Source organism: Talaromyces proteolyticus, assembly GCF_021365285.1.
Source record: "Talaromyces proteolyticus strain PMI_201 chromosome Unknown BGW36scaffold_7, whole genome shotgun sequence".
In the NCBI taxonomy this organism is placed as follows: Eukaryota; Fungi; Ascomycota; class Eurotiomycetes; order Eurotiales; family Trichocomaceae; genus Talaromyces; species Talaromyces proteolyticus.
Window position 1 is genome coordinate 2,396,888 of NW_025764283.1, and position 15,958 is coordinate 2,412,845.

The 15,958-nt window shown below is 46.1% G+C and overlaps 8 protein-coding genes across 8 annotated transcripts; 4 read left to right on the forward strand and 4 right to left on the reverse strand.

The window, feature by feature from the left end:
- Positions 1 to 712: 712 nt before the first annotated feature.
- Positions 713 to 2,609, forward strand: BGW36DRAFT_398209 (putative alpha-galactosidase; the record flags this gene model as incomplete). The annotated part of the gene is made up of 2 exons (XM_046218384.1): positions 713 to 2,308; positions 2,508 to 2,609. The coding sequence occupies 2 exons, from the start codon at positions 713 to 715 to the stop codon at positions 2,607 to 2,609; spliced, it is 1,698 nt and encodes a 565-aa protein (XP_046071675.1).
- On the reverse strand, positions 2,599 to 4,217 carry BGW36DRAFT_381550 (uncharacterized protein). The gene is made up of 2 exons (XM_046216442.1): positions 2,858 to 4,217; positions 2,599 to 2,809 (listed from the first exon to the last, which is right to left on the reverse strand). The coding sequence occupies exons 1-2, from the start codon at positions 4,154 to 4,156 to the stop codon at positions 2,726 to 2,728; spliced, it is 1,383 nt and encodes a 460-aa protein (XP_046071676.1). The 5' UTR covers positions 4,157 to 4,217; the 3' UTR covers positions 2,599 to 2,725.
- Positions 4,218 to 4,318: 101 nt separating this feature from the next.
- BGW36DRAFT_381552 (glycoside hydrolase superfamily) lies at positions 4,319 to 7,856 on the reverse strand. Its single transcript, XM_046216443.1, has 5 exons — positions 7,632 to 7,856; positions 7,440 to 7,558; positions 7,355 to 7,374; positions 5,221 to 7,304; positions 4,319 to 5,133 (listed from the first exon to the last, which is right to left on the reverse strand). Exons 1-5 carry the CDS (start codon positions 7,649 to 7,651, stop codon positions 4,518 to 4,520), a joined length of 2,859 nt encoding a protein of 952 aa, XP_046071677.1. The 5' UTR covers positions 7,652 to 7,856; the 3' UTR covers positions 4,319 to 4,517.
- A 191-nt stretch (positions 7,857 to 8,047) lies between these two features.
- Positions 8,048 to 9,224, reverse strand: BGW36DRAFT_381554 (phytanoyl-CoA dioxygenase family protein). Its single transcript, XM_046216444.1, has one exon. The coding sequence runs from the start codon at positions 9,095 to 9,097 to the stop codon at positions 8,123 to 8,125; it is 975 nt and encodes a 324-aa protein (XP_046071678.1). The 5' UTR covers positions 9,098 to 9,224; the 3' UTR covers positions 8,048 to 8,122.
- Positions 9,225 to 9,463: 239 nt separating this feature from the next.
- BGW36DRAFT_417785 (uncharacterized protein) lies at positions 9,464 to 11,405 on the forward strand. Its single transcript, XM_046219394.1, has 5 exons — positions 9,464 to 9,641; positions 9,726 to 9,809; positions 9,870 to 9,890; positions 9,952 to 10,476; positions 10,538 to 11,405. Exons 2-5 carry the CDS (start codon positions 9,767 to 9,769, stop codon positions 11,110 to 11,112), a joined length of 1,164 nt encoding a protein of 387 aa, XP_046071679.1. The 5' UTR covers positions 9,464 to 9,641; positions 9,726 to 9,766; the 3' UTR covers positions 11,113 to 11,405.
- Positions 11,406 to 11,631: 226 nt separating this feature from the next.
- BGW36DRAFT_343822 (putative quinone oxidoreductase) lies at positions 11,632 to 13,241 on the reverse strand. The gene is made up of 2 exons (XM_046213159.1): positions 12,537 to 13,241; positions 11,632 to 12,486 (listed from the first exon to the last, which is right to left on the reverse strand). Exons 1-2 carry the CDS (start codon positions 12,935 to 12,937, stop codon positions 11,844 to 11,846), a joined length of 1,044 nt encoding a protein of 347 aa, XP_046071680.1. The 5' UTR covers positions 12,938 to 13,241; the 3' UTR covers positions 11,632 to 11,843.
- A 309-nt stretch (positions 13,242 to 13,550) lies between these two features.
- BGW36DRAFT_298399 (uncharacterized protein) lies at positions 13,551 to 15,099 on the forward strand (the record flags this gene model as incomplete). The annotated part of the gene is made up of 3 exons (XM_046211430.1): positions 13,551 to 14,344; positions 14,395 to 14,757; positions 14,811 to 15,099. 3 exons carry the CDS (start codon positions 13,551 to 13,553, stop codon positions 15,097 to 15,099), a joined length of 1,446 nt encoding a protein of 481 aa, XP_046071681.1.
- A 210-nt stretch (positions 15,100 to 15,309) lies between these two features.
- BGW36DRAFT_428737 (uncharacterized protein) lies at positions 15,310 to 15,757 on the forward strand (the record flags this gene model as incomplete). The annotated part of the gene is made up of 3 exons (XM_046220594.1): positions 15,310 to 15,372; positions 15,427 to 15,548; positions 15,619 to 15,757. 3 exons carry the CDS (start codon positions 15,310 to 15,312, stop codon positions 15,755 to 15,757), a joined length of 324 nt encoding a protein of 107 aa, XP_046071682.1.
- Positions 15,758 to 15,958: the final 201 nt, after the last annotated feature.

Here is a 15,958-nt window from a genome sequence, read left to right on the forward strand (position 1 = left end):
ATTCACACCCATTAGAAATATGACAGATAAAAATGCCGGTGGTGCTCTATGTTCTACCCTCTCTACGCGGATGCCTAAATGTCACCTCTATATGTATACTATCATATCTCTTTCTATCTTAATTGCCACTCCGGTTATCAGTTAATTCCTTACTACGTATTTTTTTTTATCAATGAGTCGCTCACCGCTCTTTACTAAGCGCCGTTGGTCACACATCGATATTGAATTAAATAAATGTTACGTTACAATTTCGTTTCCGATCTGCCGAAACCACAGGTTTTGTTGTTGGGGCAAACTAGCGTGAAAGTCAAAAGACTGCAGCCAATTATATGAAGCATCGTCTGAGCGTTCCTGGGAGTCTGTGGGAGATAACGACTATTTCCCCACATCTAAAGGTGTCAGAAAAGGGAACGGTTGGCATCTTGTTATTCGAAGAGGTAAGATCAAGGACTAACCGCCAAAAGAATTTGTGTTTCCCCAGATACATAAAAAGGGCTTATCGTGATGTTTTATGGAATGATGATACTACTTGGCATGGGCTGCAACATTGCAATCTAGACTAGGTTCAGACTGGCTTAGTCTTGGTGGTGACCTCGAGTTGAGAATATGGAACAAGCATGGAAATAAATAAATAAATATAGACAGGAGACCTTCTTACCTCAATTATTAGAAAATCACTCCCAAGATACAAAGTGACAGGACTGCAGTTGAAATGGCCCCTCATACCTCTGCTTCGCTGCTGGCAGCTATCACCACATGGATGATATCTGGTAGTCGCGCCTCAATCCAACGCCCTGGTCTGTTGCCCACGCCGCCCATGGGTTTCAACGACTGGTCTCGCTTTGAATGTGCTATTAACCAGAGTGTGTTTACTGAAACGGCCGATGCTATGGTGTCCAAGGGCCTATTAACTGCCGGCTACAATCGTATCAATATTGACGATTGTTGGATGGCGGATGCCCGAACGGAGGAAGGAAAATTGACCTGGAATGAGACTCTATTCCCGAATGGACTGCCTTGGCTTGGAGAATATCTTCAAGACCGGGGATTTCATTTTGGTATTTACGAGGATGCCGGCAACGAGACCTGCGGAGGGTATCCTGGATCATATGGATATGAAGAAGTCGACGCGCACACCTTTGCTTCCTGGGGTATTGACTATCTAAAAGTTGACGGATGTCACGTCACACCATCAACTGAAGATGAGTATCACAAAAGATATGCAGCATGGCACAAGGCATTTAGTAAAATGTCGGATCCATTGATATTTTCTCAATCCGCCCCGGCCTATTTCTCGCTGTGGCTGACAGGGAGCGACAACTTAACGGACTGGTTTACGGTGATGGACTGGGTGCCTTACAATGGGGAACTTGCACGACATTCCTCCGACATTCTAGTATATGTCGGGGTTGAAGGGCTTTCCGGATGGGAGAGTGTGATGCAAAATTACAACTATAACACCCAAGTTGCACGCTATCAAGTGCCCGGGTACTTCAACGACCCTGATTTTTTAATTGCCGACAACCCTGAATTAAGTCTCGATGAAAAGCGTTCCCAGTTTGCGCTTTGGGCATCCTTTTCGGCACCATTGATTATCAGTGCTTGGATCCCGAGTCTACCAGATGAAGTGGTCTCGTATTTGAAAAATTCCGATTTAATTGAGATCGACCAAGACCCTCTGGCACAACAAGCTACCCTGGTTAGCCGGGATGACTCATTCGACGTTTTAACACGCAGCCTTGCTAATGGAGATCGTGTGGTTACTGTGCTTAACCGGGGAAATAGCACGGATGATATCAGTATCAGTGCTCTGCGTCTGGGCCTGCTAAATACAAAAAGGACCTACTCCGCTAAAAATCTTTGGACTGGTGAATTCATCAGATTTCAGGGCTCACTGGAGATAAGAGGACTTGCCTCACACGCCACTGCTGTCTTTCGTATAAATCTCTCGGGACCATCATCGTTTGGCGTTTCCCCTACAGGTATGATTTTCAATGCCGCATCTACAAAATGTCTCACTGCGGGGTCCAAAAGCGAGGAAGTAGAATTTACCACCTGCGCCGCCACAGATGCTCAAGTGTGGCAGATCAGACCACTGCTCAGCACTATCAGTCCCTTATCAGCACCAAGCCTTTGCCTTACAGCCACCGCTGGAAAAGTTCTATTAGAAGACTGCGAGCTACTCAAATTCACACAAGAGTGGGAGTATTCAGTATCAGGATATTTGACCAATAAGCATACTCATGAATGCATGACAGAGATGGCGGGTGCGAGTTTGAGTGAATGTCAATATGAGGTTGACAGTCAAGTGTGGTCTCTTCCGGCGGGCGTGAGAGTTAACTGGTAGTTTATTTACATGATATTTTCAATTTCTGTTTGCAACCCTTTGATCAATCTCATATGAGTAGACAAATAGAGTACAATCAAGACAAAAAATTGTCTTTGAGGGCCGAGGTTGTCGACATTACGTAGTCCAGTGAGCCTGTGCGCAGTGAAGCAGAATGTAGCTTTGGCTACACATTGTGATTGGCAACTACTTAATTTACGCTTACTTCCTAGATATACCATTGAGTCTCTACGCGACGGAGAGGAATGGCGTTGAAATATAAGCGTCTCATACAGAATTGAACTATAGATGTATACTTATCAGCTGTCATGATTTGCACACGAATTATAATTGCAGAGGGAAATCGTTCCTATCAGGAATCCGAAAGAAAAACAAAAACTAATTGACAGCCATGAAATATCGCTTTTTGGTAACAGACTGCCCTGTGCTGGGTACCTTTTGCGCATGGACTCCATGTGGGCGCTGGTTTCGTTAGCTTCCGAGGCGTGAATAAGAAAAACTGACACTCACATAGACTGCATCAACAGGCACTGTCCAGTCGTTGATTGAAAGTGGTATATATTCGTATGAATACGTACTGCGTTCTTCCTCGTCACTTATTCCATCGTCGGTAGCATTATGCGACTTTATACCTGCCGAGTCCGATGTATTCATATTTTGAAACAACTGCATACTGTCCATTGACATGCCGGAGAGAGGATTCGGGAGGTTGAATATCGACTCTAGATCCGGGATACTAGGCAATAGGGATGTTTCTATCGATGGTATGAGAAGGCTCTCGTTCCCATTATGGTTATCGCTGACGGGAGACGAGACTCCAATGCCGCTATAATTCTGATTTTCTCCATCATTAGACTCATCATGCCACTGCAGGTTTTCGTTCCAAATTCCCAGATCCGAAAAGTCATAGAAGAACAGGTTATCAGAAGCGGGAATGCTACAGTCGATCTGAAAGCCCAGGTTAGCATCAGTTTCAACGTTGCTATCATCATTTCCGCTCTTTGGCATTGCCGTGGTCACTTGTTTTGCCGGTCTGCTCATACTCTTGTTTGTGTCGGGGAAGCTCTGTGGGGATCTTCCTCTGACCGTAATAGCCGCGCTTCGGGCTTGACAAAGAGTTTGACTGCTACCATCTTCCAATTGTGCTGTGACCCTGACTCTCAAATAGAAATACTGCCAGGTGCCACGTTTCTTGGCAGTAGCATGACGGAATTGTAATTTTTCCCATGCAACCGGCACGGTGGTTTGCTCGGTTGTAGGACCGCGGTATGCTAGATCGACTTTGCATAACGAGTCTCCTGCGCCCCTACCTGGGATTTGAATTGTCTTGTCTTTGGGTAGCAACTGGAGAACACGCACATCGCTCCCTTCGAGACTCTCGGTCGCGTCCAGCTCAGCGTGCAGACTAGTGATCTGCAGCGAACTCCCTGTGTGGATAGCCCGCACCCCTGCCACTCCTGCTGGTATAAAAACAGTTCCGACAACTTTGAATTTGTTCCTCCTATAAAAGATCAACTCTAATACATCACGGTGCTCGGCGCCAGTAATTTTGTCTGGCTGGGAGAATCGGCCGCGTAGTTGAGAATTTATCTGCAAATTGGATGGCAATTCATTTCCACTAGAGTCTACCAAGTAGTACTCGCTGCTCATGGAACAAACCTGTAGTGCAGTCAGGTTCTCAGTGTCGAGTTGTTGTTTCAAAGTGTCATCGGCTGCCTCGGAGGCATTGAATGCACGGCGGTGGCGAAGGTTAGCCTGATTTTCTTCGCTATCTTTTTCGTTGTCACTGAAAAGGCTCTGGTCGGACATTCTGACGGGTAGTATCTACATTGTTTCGCATGCCCTGAGGGGCCTCTAAGCGGTAGCAATGTGAAACAAAGTTGAGGAAGCGATATCACATTCTTCTTCTTAATATTATTATGCTAATCCGCTGCCTCGCATTGGGGCGTGCGGGGGCACGACTAGTCTAGGAGGAGCATGGGGACTGTAGGATACAAGGTTACATCGGCTGTCTGAGACGACGAGATAAGGTTGGATCTGGTTGCATTCGGTCTGATTAATCCATAACTATTCATGTTCACGTTGATGTTCATGCTCATTGATGAAAATTCAATGCGATTGTTAATACGGCTGTAAGGCATCGCTATCTTGTGAGCATGTCTTGCTAATACTAAGAAACTCCGATACCCGTTGAAAGCCAATATTTGCCAAAATCGCAGGGAATACGGAGTCGCCCACCTGTGTTGTCAGTATACGAGGAAATAAAACACGATAGGAAGAAAAAGGAACGCACGATAAATATTTGGGCGCTCAAAAATCCTATTTCAACGAGGACTGTGGCCGATTTCGCCACTAAACCATGCACAACTGAAGCGGCTTGCGAATTACTCGACACGACGATGCCTGCCAAACCACCGGTCTGTTTGTCATGCACGGGGAAGAAGGGGTTGATTTGTGATGACGAGTGGTATAGAATAATTGAGCCGATTATTTTGTTATTGCGAATATCCCGCGCTAGCACAATTTTGCATCCTTGTATATCTGCTCGAGCGCGTCGGTATAGGTCAGTGATAATGACTGGATGCCGTAATGCAGAATTGGCGACCCCAAAGCCAGTGCCCATAAGTAGGTGATGGTTAAGTTCGTCCTCATCTCTGGCACATATAGGATCATATTTGAAGCCATGACTTGACGCAATCTTCTCGGGAGATGTGGTTGCCTTCCAGTCTCGTAGTAGGCGGATCGCATGGAATTCATGGTGATTCCAGTTCCCTACGTCCCAACCTCTAGGATATTGTATTACACCGTGAGTATATATAAAGGGCAGAAGGGAGAGGAAGTACGAGAAGAAGAGTAGTTTTGGGAGGACATACCGATTTTTTACCCATCCTCGCAGACTCAACTGATTTGTGCTTAGACGGTTGGGAATCCCAGCAAAAATAGCAGGCAACTCCGACCCGAACTGCACTATTTCAATACCAGGAAGTCTCTGTAGATAGCCCATAGCATGTTGGTGTAGGGAATATCCGATTCCTCGTCCTCTATGATCCGACGAGACAACGATCGAGGCGATACAGCCTCGGGCCAACGTCTCGATGTAATGCGTTGCGCAGAAACCATAAACCTTGTGTGTACTACTATTCCGAACTACAAAGTGTTCAGACTTTATCAACGGTTCATAGGTAGTAAAATACGAAGATACTTCGAAACAGTATGCCGGATACTGTGCTTCGGGATCGCTGAAGGTGTTCGATGCAGCCATGCGGACCTGATCGAAGAGGTCCTGCAGCGCGTGTTTGTCTCGATTTGGTTGAAGCTTTTCAACCAGCCAGAGTTGCCGATGGAGGGTTGATCGCGACCGTAGCTGTCGCGCCGTTGGAGGAAGCCCTACCGCCTTAAGCTTTCCGAATAGGACCCGGACGAGTGCCTCCATTGGGGGTCTGGTCAGATCGTACGTGCAAACATACGTTGGAACTTGCTTATCTTTCATAAAGTCGTACGGAGAGCTTGCGGCGACGACAATGCAAGGTTTCCCCCCCGAGCTTATCCTTTGAGGTGAAGACTGTATTTGATACTGGCTCTGGCACAAACTGACGATGTATTTGGTGAAGCCGTACTGATAAACATTACGGACACCGTCGGCCGTTAGTAGAATGACGGCAGCAGCTTCTGAGACTAATTTTTCATGCAGTGGACTGATTCCGCTGGCCGTGTAGGAGGTATGCACAACTTTGCCACGCCACCTCTTCGCGATGGATACCCCTAGGGCATGAAAAGTAGTTTCTCCTTCCAAATAACTATGCCCTTCGCGATTATTGTAGTGTCTAGCGATATTGATTGGTCTTGGGGAGGCCGATGCCTGGGAAATGTCTGCCATATCAGGTAGTCTTTCAGGCCTGAATGGTTCCACAAGAGGAGTTAATAGTAGGAGAACCTCTTCTGGATGGACATCATTTTGCAGTGGGATGTTATTCCCGAAATCCCGTACTAGCGTTATCGAAGCTTCGTACGCCGTCCGAGACAGAGTTTTATGTGCAGATTTCAAAGCATCCAGCCTTGCCAAACCTCCTGGATTCCATACTCTCTCCCAGGACAAATGTCCAATCTTCATTTGACGCACTCTATTTGAAGCGGATTTGATATGGATTCTTGATATTAGCCCAGATTTCACGGCAGTGCTAATTCCCCTGATGGCTTCGACCTGATTTGAGTAACTTTGACAAAGCATAATCATGTCGCATCCGGCATTAATAGCCATCGCAGCTGCCTGGCTTACTCCAACTCCTTCATAAAGAGACTCAATCTCGAGGCAGTCAGATAGAATGACACCGTCAAACCCCATTCGCCGCCGTAGCAGACCCGTTACCACACTATGAGATAAACAAGCGTATTGGACCTGTGCTCCCTTGACATCCGGCATGCCACAGGCACCCACTAGAACTGCATCAGTGCGATGGTTAATTGCTGTCTGGAACGGAATTAGTGAAGAAGACAACAGCTGATCAAATGTGCCCGACACGATGGGTATATCAGAAGGTGAACCTAAAAAGTCCAGGTTCCCGTAACCCGGGAAATGTTTCGTGCAGGTAAGCAAGCCACCAGCTCGATATCCCAGCATGGACTCTAACGCTTGCTCAGCCACATGTTCTGGATCTTCACCAAATGAGCGAACACCCATTGGTTGTGGTCTCTCATTGTCAGAATGAACATCGAAAACCGGGCCCACAAGCCAGTTGACACCCAGACAGCTAAGCTCTTTAGCAGCTGCGCATGAGACCGTTCTAGTTAAACCTTTGTCGGAGGCTCGGCAGGCTGCAAGGCCCATTGCAGAGGGGAATTGACGAAAGTAGTCAGGGTCGAATATGGAGTTAACACCGCCGTTCTCTTGGTCTAGACTGATGAGAAGTGGTTCGGAGTATCCGGCATCGTAGGCTAGTTTTTGAAGAGATTTTATCAACTATACTATCAGCATCAATCAACTCCATATATTTGTGAGTCTGATTCTACCTCGACTGCTTGGGCGGCATCTGTTGTGAATGCAAAGAATTTAGCAATACTCGTCTTTAGCCAGCCATTCTATCCTAGCGCCCACCTTGTAAATTCTTGGCCTGCAATGCGATCGTTCCGACATGGTACTCTTCAATCAAGGATTTAACCTGTGGCGTGATGGCAGTACCCTCGAAGCCCACTGAGAGCAAATAGCCAATCTCCCTGAGGAATGGAGCTCGTTAGCAAATGTAAGGCGTCGTCGTATCTAATTTTATTAAAATCGAAAAGCTATTACTTCTGTATGTCATCCTCCATTATAGAGTCAGAACAAGCCGCCGCGTGCCATCGATCGATGCCTCTCGATTGAGTCACGATTAATACTAGTCCGTTGGTATAATTATTGAGTATCGATGCGGCTACCCCAGACCACAGCTCACTGGCACAGCCGCGGTCGCACTAGTAGATGCCGGTGATGCACTAATCCCCAGCTAGTATAGACCCAAAAAGCGTTCTGATATTCTGGCGATAAGCAAGAAAAGGAAATAATAATCGATAATGTAACGTTACATATGATTTAATGTTAGGGCTGCAACGTGCCCCGCATTCTTTCCGGTGCGCACGTGATACGACAGCCCTAGCCCTACCATAATATTTGCTCGTATAATGACAGCAACCACAGTATAAGTTGGGAACAACATAACTTCAATTGATAATGATGACAGATGTTCTGTATGCGGAGACCGAACAATAACGATATCAAATGTAGCAACCACGGATTCGGTTTCTCTATCCCTCCAAAGAATATCCCACATTATCTCCTCTCCCTAGGCTAATCAGGTTGCTCCGCATATTCTCGGCTCGTTCGCCGACTCCTAACACAGCATCGTCGCGATTTATCCAGAATCCAATGCCGTGCTGTAGCACGGCTGTTGCGCGAACTTTGTTATCCGCGTTTGTGGTATCCTTCAGCCCCACACTACCGTGTAATGTTAACCGGGTCTCGTCATTACCCTCAGCTTTTGGCTGGTAAATGCCGCGATGCAGTATGTTGCTGTCGTAAAAAACAGCATCACCTGGCTCGAGTTTGACGATAAGTTGATTCGGTAGCGTTGGTTCATATGGTCCTGCCGCTCGCTCAATCTCTGTGCGCACACGTCGATGCGATCCAGGTACCACGATGAGTGAGGTATCCGGGCAGAGTGCTAGATTGTATTGGGCATGAGACTGCTTCCCTTCAGGGCTTTTGTGACAGAGCAGTTCTAGCTCGCGCTCTGGGCTTACTGACTCGGGTATGTCATCTCGGTGCCAACGCAACTCGAATGCCTTATTTTCAGGCGCGACAAGAAGATTGAATAACTCCATTACAAGCAGTTCCTTCTTCGGCTCACCGCGAGAAGGCTGAGATACTCCTAGTAATTCTTCTGCTACCGCAAGAATTTTCGGTGAGAAATATGCCTTGATGAAAGCCTCACGGTCTGGCATTTCAGGGTGCATCAAATGTTGGACGCCCCAGATACCACCCTCCGACGACGGTGGAGGGGTGTTCGGCCATGGAGGGAATTGTTTGGGCACAGATCGTAGGTAAGGCCAGTTCCCAGCGCGTGTCATTGAGGCCGCCTTGCTGGAGGCTTCGCGGAGGATAGCTACCTCGTCTGGGACCAGAATGGAGCGAACGATGACGAAGCCATCGCGTTGGAGTGCTTCAAGATGAGGACTTTCCGCCGTCGTAGCTGTGACGGTGCTCGTAGCGGTAGTCGTCATAGTTATAACTTGTTATCTTTTGGATGAACTTGTTGACAATGGCAATTAAGTGAGATCGTTGTCTGCTTCTCGTGGGATGGGAAAGAGACTATCAATGCTTTGTATATATAACTTTAAAAGGACAGGATTTAAATAAATTGATATTTGAATCGAATTGATGTATGTGACGTGTCGAGATTGTGTCACATCTTGAGAAGCTAACGTCACATGTTCCAGGATATATCAGAAGAATTTGCATTATAAAATTCTCTCTCGAAGACATACAGCGTAACAAATTACCATTTTCCAACACCCATGGACAGTTATAAGTGACGATGAAACTTGTCGCACTGTGGAGACATCTGGAAACTTGACCAACTAATACCTCTGTGCGGATATGTTGCCATGCTAGATAATTATGTAACGTTACACAAATGCTCGACACACTCATTACCACTTTCATGGTTAATTTAGACAGTTATCAATTTGAACTCCCGACCCTGTTGGGATAAAAAAACAGACCACGCAAAGCAATCACTCTTATCAACCAAGTACTATGATAGTTGTAAGTTACGAATGACTCAGATCCACAACATTACATATATATAGCTACAGTATTTCTAGAAATGCTAATAATGCTAATATCTAGCAACAGCAAACGTACTAGGCGTTGACTCCTAACTTACCAAAATGAGCACAAAAGAGCCGTTCTGTTTGCGATGGGGGATTATGGGTAAGGATTAATGCGGTTCTATCTTTGCCTGGCGGGTGTTCTGAAACTGACGTCACACAGCCACAGGAAAAATAGCATACAGTATGTTTGATTGTGACGGGAAAAAAATACAAATAAAATAATACGCTTCTAACACACCAAGCTTTTGTAAAGGATCTTCTAACTAACACCGAGACACGCGGTACCTTGGATGTTTGCCATATAGTGGCGGCAGTGTCATCGGCTTCCTCGTCAGAGAAGACACAAGCCTTCATTAATAGCCTCAATCTGTCTTGCACAGGCTACAACTCTTACGATCAGCTTGTGGCGGACAGTAATGTCGATGCTATTTATATAGCTACTCCTCATTCACATCATTTTCAACATGTCATGATGGCGCTCCAGGCTGACAAGCACGTTTTGTGTGAAAAGCCGGTGACCGTAAATGCTCACCAAGCTCGAATTTTATGTGAAGAAGCTAAAAAAAGAAACCTTTTCCTAATGGAGGCCATGTGGACGAGATATCTGCCTCTGAGTATTGAGGTCTTGGAGACAATTCGTCAGGGAAGAATTGGCGAGGTTCTGCGAGTAACAGCCGATACAAGCTTCGGCGACGAAGTAGAAAAGACATGGGGCACAGAACATCGGATGCTGAATAAGAATTTGGCTGGGGGTGCATTACTTGATTGTAAGTCTAGATATTCATCTAAGAGCTGAGTACGTATACAGACAGAACTAAGTGTCACTAGTGGGGATTTATAGTCTCACCTGGGTGTTCCAATGCCTGTATCATACACTCCCGGAGTCGCAACGCCAACCTCCATGCATGGTCTCTGCCCAGATGACTTTGAACTATCTCACCGGAGCAGACGAAGCTACTTCCATCCTAGTCACGTTTCCAACAACCACGCCAGATAACATCCCAGAATGGAAGTCGCAAGCAATCGCCACCACCAATCTTCGTGTCTCAACAGACCCAGACGGCAGAGGCACTTCCGGACCGGCAATTCGCATTCAAGGTACAAAAGGCGAGATTCAAGTCGATGGGCCGTCATTTCGGCCAGAACGGTACCGGGTCATCCAGTGCCGCAATGAGAATAACCCAACAGAAGAGCATGTTCGAGAATATGAACATCATATACCAGATGGTCATAGGGGTATGTACTGGGAAGCCGACGAAGTAGCACGGTGTGTGCGGGATGGAAAGCTTTTCAGCGATACATTGCCGTGGAATGAGATGATAGTTATTATGGAGTTGATGGATGAAGCTCGTCGGCAAGGAGGGTTGGTATATCCCAAATCAATCGAAGACACTCACTATTAGCTCTTATAGCTTTTTTTCTGACCCTTTTACCACTGTTCATCAAAGCTTGACATATTAATTGATCCTGAAGATATGTAGTAGACTATTCCTAGGCCGACAATATGGCAGGGATGACAATGCATCAGAGCAATACTAAAAAAGCATCTGCGATTGCCGCATGCCCCTGGAACCAATTTCTGGAAGTGGATAGCGTGAATGACCTCGGATGTTAGCATTGTAATCAGGCAACGAAGGCTATTTGGGAAGACAAACTGCTAGTACTAAGCACTAAAACTAAACTGCATTCACTCCTGGGTGCATGAATTGGTCAAAAAGGTAGAAGGTCAATTGTGATACTTAACCTCGTACGAAACGGCTAGACCCCCTATTAGGCAATTTAGCTGCTTTAATACTTTGTAGTCAACCCCCTTCCATGCAATAGGAAATCGGGCAACCGATAGCGGATGCTGTATTTCGGTCCCTGCTGGGTAATTATAATTGAGTCAATAATACCACTTGAGTTCGTTAAGGGCGACTTCCAAAAGATGTATATTATTTAAGCATATACGTAGGCGTCGAAAGTTTTATCTGCCTAGTGCGTCGTGAGGGGCGGCGCATTTCCAGATGACCTTTTGTTTCAGCCTAATCCGGAGTATTGTGAAGATAGCGCAAAATCTGAATTTCCATATTTGTAGCATTTTGAAAGCTGGACCATGCAATATCGCATACCATAGCATTCAACATTCACCACATTATAATTTTACAACCAATTTTGTACCCGTCACAGTCTTGACCTGATCCAGCACATGCTGTATTTCGTTTAACCCGTGACCAACTACCTTAACTGGCAGTGGTACCTTATACTTGCCTTCTTCGATCAATTCGGTTATTGATGGAATGACATGCTCTCCACCTTGCATTTCTATCAATGACCATCCGCCAACGTTGATCTTCGTCACCCCGTCTGGTACTGGGACATCAATGCCCGAAACAACAGCCGCATATTTCTTTGAGCCAGCTGAATCGAGACATTCACAGATGGTAGTATCGGATGCACCAGCAGATACACAGTCTATGATCATGTCAACTCCATGGCCCTCTGGTGATGCGGCTTTAATATCCGATGCCAGTGTACGAGAGCGATAATCAAAGAGTCTGGTTGCTCCCAGGTCAAGGAGGTGAGAGTGGTGGGAAGCCGAACTAGTAGCGAAGATTGGCAAAGAGGAATAAGCTAGCCGTAAGAGTTGGATTGCGTTGGCCCCAATAGACGAGCTGCCCCCTAAAATGAGAATCGATTTGGGCTCTCTGCGCGATGTAGATAACGGTTTAATCGCAGTAATCGGAATTCTCAGATCTAGACTGTATATTGCAGAAATCGCAGTAACGTAACAAATTCTGTAATTTTTAGTAAATATACGAAATAAAACCAACCATATAGCACTTACGGCAACGATGCAGCCTCCTCAATTGTAATGTTCTTTGGCTTCTTGGCTACGTACTGTGCTGGCATGATGACATGCTCCTGATAAGAGCCACCCCATTCGTTACCGTGGGCTTGTCCGGCCATCCATGCCGTAACTTCGTCCCCAGCTTTGATATGTTTGACATTGGAGCCGACCGCTTCCACGACTCCAGCTCCTTCGATGCCGAGCACATGTGGCCAGCGAGATATGAAAAGTCCAAAATCACGTTGCTTCCAATCCAATCCATTGAGTGCAACTACTCGTTGGCGGATGAGAACCTGATTAGACTGAATTCGTGGTTTGGGAACGTAGGCGATTTGGAAGGGGCCACCTTTCTGAATACACTGCAGCTGAGCTGTGGTCTCTGCTGTTCTGGATGACATATTCCGCACAGATAGAGAAAGTGTTTGATACAATGGACTGTAAAATAGATGACTCTCATGTATTCTGCTGTGTAGGGTCACAGTTGATAGTCGTCATGAAATGATTATTGCCGGCTATTTATGAGTTGAGCGCATTGAGGACTCTTCGAAAATAGTTTCCCATTACGTTTTGACGAACCAAAAAGTACCGCATGGCGCTCTGACTGGTAAACCAGGCATTCGAAGGTAGCAAAGTCTGATTCGAGGCAATTAATATTTGGCATTAAGGCGACAACAAGAACCTGAAACCTGAGTTGCCTTCCTTGGGAAAGATTGCACTAAATTGACCTCATTAGGTTGGCGGCGGCCGACATGAAGGTTCCATCAGGCGTGGATCATAGGCTATCTCCGAGCCTATCAACCCCGTCGCCCAGAGTGCTTTACTACAAGTGGCTAGTGGCGGCCGCTTCGGTAATGGCTATACACCGGCAAGGTCATCATTCGCATCTACCAAGATCAAAACACGATACGGCTATCGCCCTGTGCCGTCGAAGCTCGATGAAGCATACTGATGAAATCCCATGTGCAGATCGGACATACGGTGATAAACATGACCGAGATTAGTAGCAAAGTTATGCACGCTCAGTATGTCTGTCACGCATGCAACGCCAGGAAGAAGGCATGCGATAAAAAATTGCCGGCATGTGGTTTCTGCTCTGCCCGCAATCTGGATTGTGAATACGATGAAAAGACATCCAAGAAGAAAGGGTTCCTCAGAAAGTATAACCCAGGACGGAAATTTGTCACCATTCCTCCTAGGCAAAGTACCGATCCTCCTGGCCAGTGGTTGTTGTTGCCCACAACGACTCAATCAGTCGATGAGCTGGTGCACACACACGCCCTTTGTTTGATAGGGTCTATGGAATCCCCATCGCAAGGCCCTAGCGAATTATACTTTCGAACCTTTCATCAGTGGTATCCTATCATTTCGCCCGAAGCCTTCCAACATGTGGAATCCAGCTGCTGCCGAAGGAATTGCATTCCACCGGCTGACTTCTCTATCCTACTCCTGTCTATGTGTATGATAACGTCTCTGCCAAATCAGAAACAACCGTTCTTGCTTTCATCATATTTCAACTGTGGGGTCGTCTATACAACTACGAAATCGCTCTTCGCCTTGGTTCAAGCTACCAGATGCAAGTCCGTGAGACTAACTCAGGCAGGATTTCTCATTGCCGCATGCGAATATACTTGTGCGCACCCCGAAACTGCGTACATATCTTTGAATACCTGTCTTGCATTGATGGACTTCCAAGGAAGCCAAACACAGTTCTCGAATACATGCGCGGTCGAGCGAGGGACCAATGGCGTTAGATCAATCAGCACGGATGAAAGTAACATGGTCAAAGCTGTAGCAACTTTAGAAAGGTAGGACTCTTCCAAGCGAACTGCTTGATCCATAGCTAAAAGACGCATAGGATGATTCTGCTTGAGGTTGATCCAAGTCGTGTAGCTCGAACAAAGTTTCTAGATTGCAGCGAACAATTTTCTCATAGGCAACAGCGACTTGCCCGGAATCCAGCCCTTGATACTTTGCCACTATCGACGTATCTGGGCCATTTCTACCTGACAGAAGCACGAGAGAAAACCGTTTGCGCCCTTGACCAAGTCTTGCATATCATACAGCTCACTACTGCTAATGAGGAACGCAAATCATTTGCTGAGATAATCTTAGAGCTTACTAACACTGACACTGAAATTCGCTATTTGCTAGGAGTGTTAATGGGCGAAAGCTACGAAAAAAATGTGGATTTATGTACTCCGGTAGCGCTCTGCATCAGGTACGTTCGATTAGAGAGTACCTTAAGCAACTGCTGTTGATAAATATTGCCAGGTCTCTATTTTTACTGCATAAACATGTAATCGACTTACTATTGACTTGTCCCAGTGAATATAGCGATCAAGTAGCCGATATCTCCAGAGCGGCACTGTCCACAGCTTGTGAAATGGTTGTCGACGCGGTTCAATTCCCTAATAACTATCAGAGTGGGATGATGCCGATATGCTGTTACTACAATCTTCGCACAGCAATCGAGTTTCTAGTGGAACAAAAGGGGACATCCGCTGAGATTGACATTTTACGACAAGCCGAGAGGGCCTATCGCAGCAAATGTTTATTTTGACTAGCGAAAATAATGATTGAAATTAACCTCGAGGCTTGCGCTGGCTACAAACAAAGAGGGCGTTTTCTTTATGTCGCACGTGACCGCCCATACCTGCTACATTATTTATTGATATATTAATGGTCCGTTTGAAAACACTTCAATATCCCAACTGCTATTCCAATTAAACTATACCTGGATTTCTAGTACGGCATTTCATTGTTTTCCAACATGTCTACGGAGCCGATTCATGTGGTAGCCTCCTTCATCCCGAAGCCAGGAAAATTATCAGAGGTACGCGAAGGACATTCTAGTCTGGATAACATAATCTGAAACGACCCTCTTCAGTTTTTTGAAGCGGTCAAACCTGTTGTTCAGCATCTCGAAAAAGAAATCCCCGGGGTTCACCATGTCTACTGTTTCCAGACAAAGACTCATGACAACAAGGATCAAATCACGTTTATTGAGAAGTAAAGTCTCCACGACTTCGTATATAACTGGAGCAGGCAAGCTAACTGTAGTTATTGCGCCATAACAAAGGTTTGCCAATGCCCAGACCCTCCAAACGCATCATGACTCTCGGTTGTTCCTGGATATGATTGCAAAGCTCGAAGATTTGATAGAGTTCTCGGATGTCAAGTCTGGCTCTTTGGTCCTCGGGTTCGAAAATCGGTGCTAGTTCACTCATTCAGTCGTATTCGGTTTCCCAACAGTTTCTCCCTGTCCGAAGATACCCATTGACTACACGACAGTTCATGAAATCAAACGGAAACGTTGCCATTCGGATATGTTAAGCACCAGGTCACAGACATACCGTCTTCTTCCGTAGACATACCCGATTTATGGCGTCGTTTACCACCTGTATGTCCCAGTAAAATGA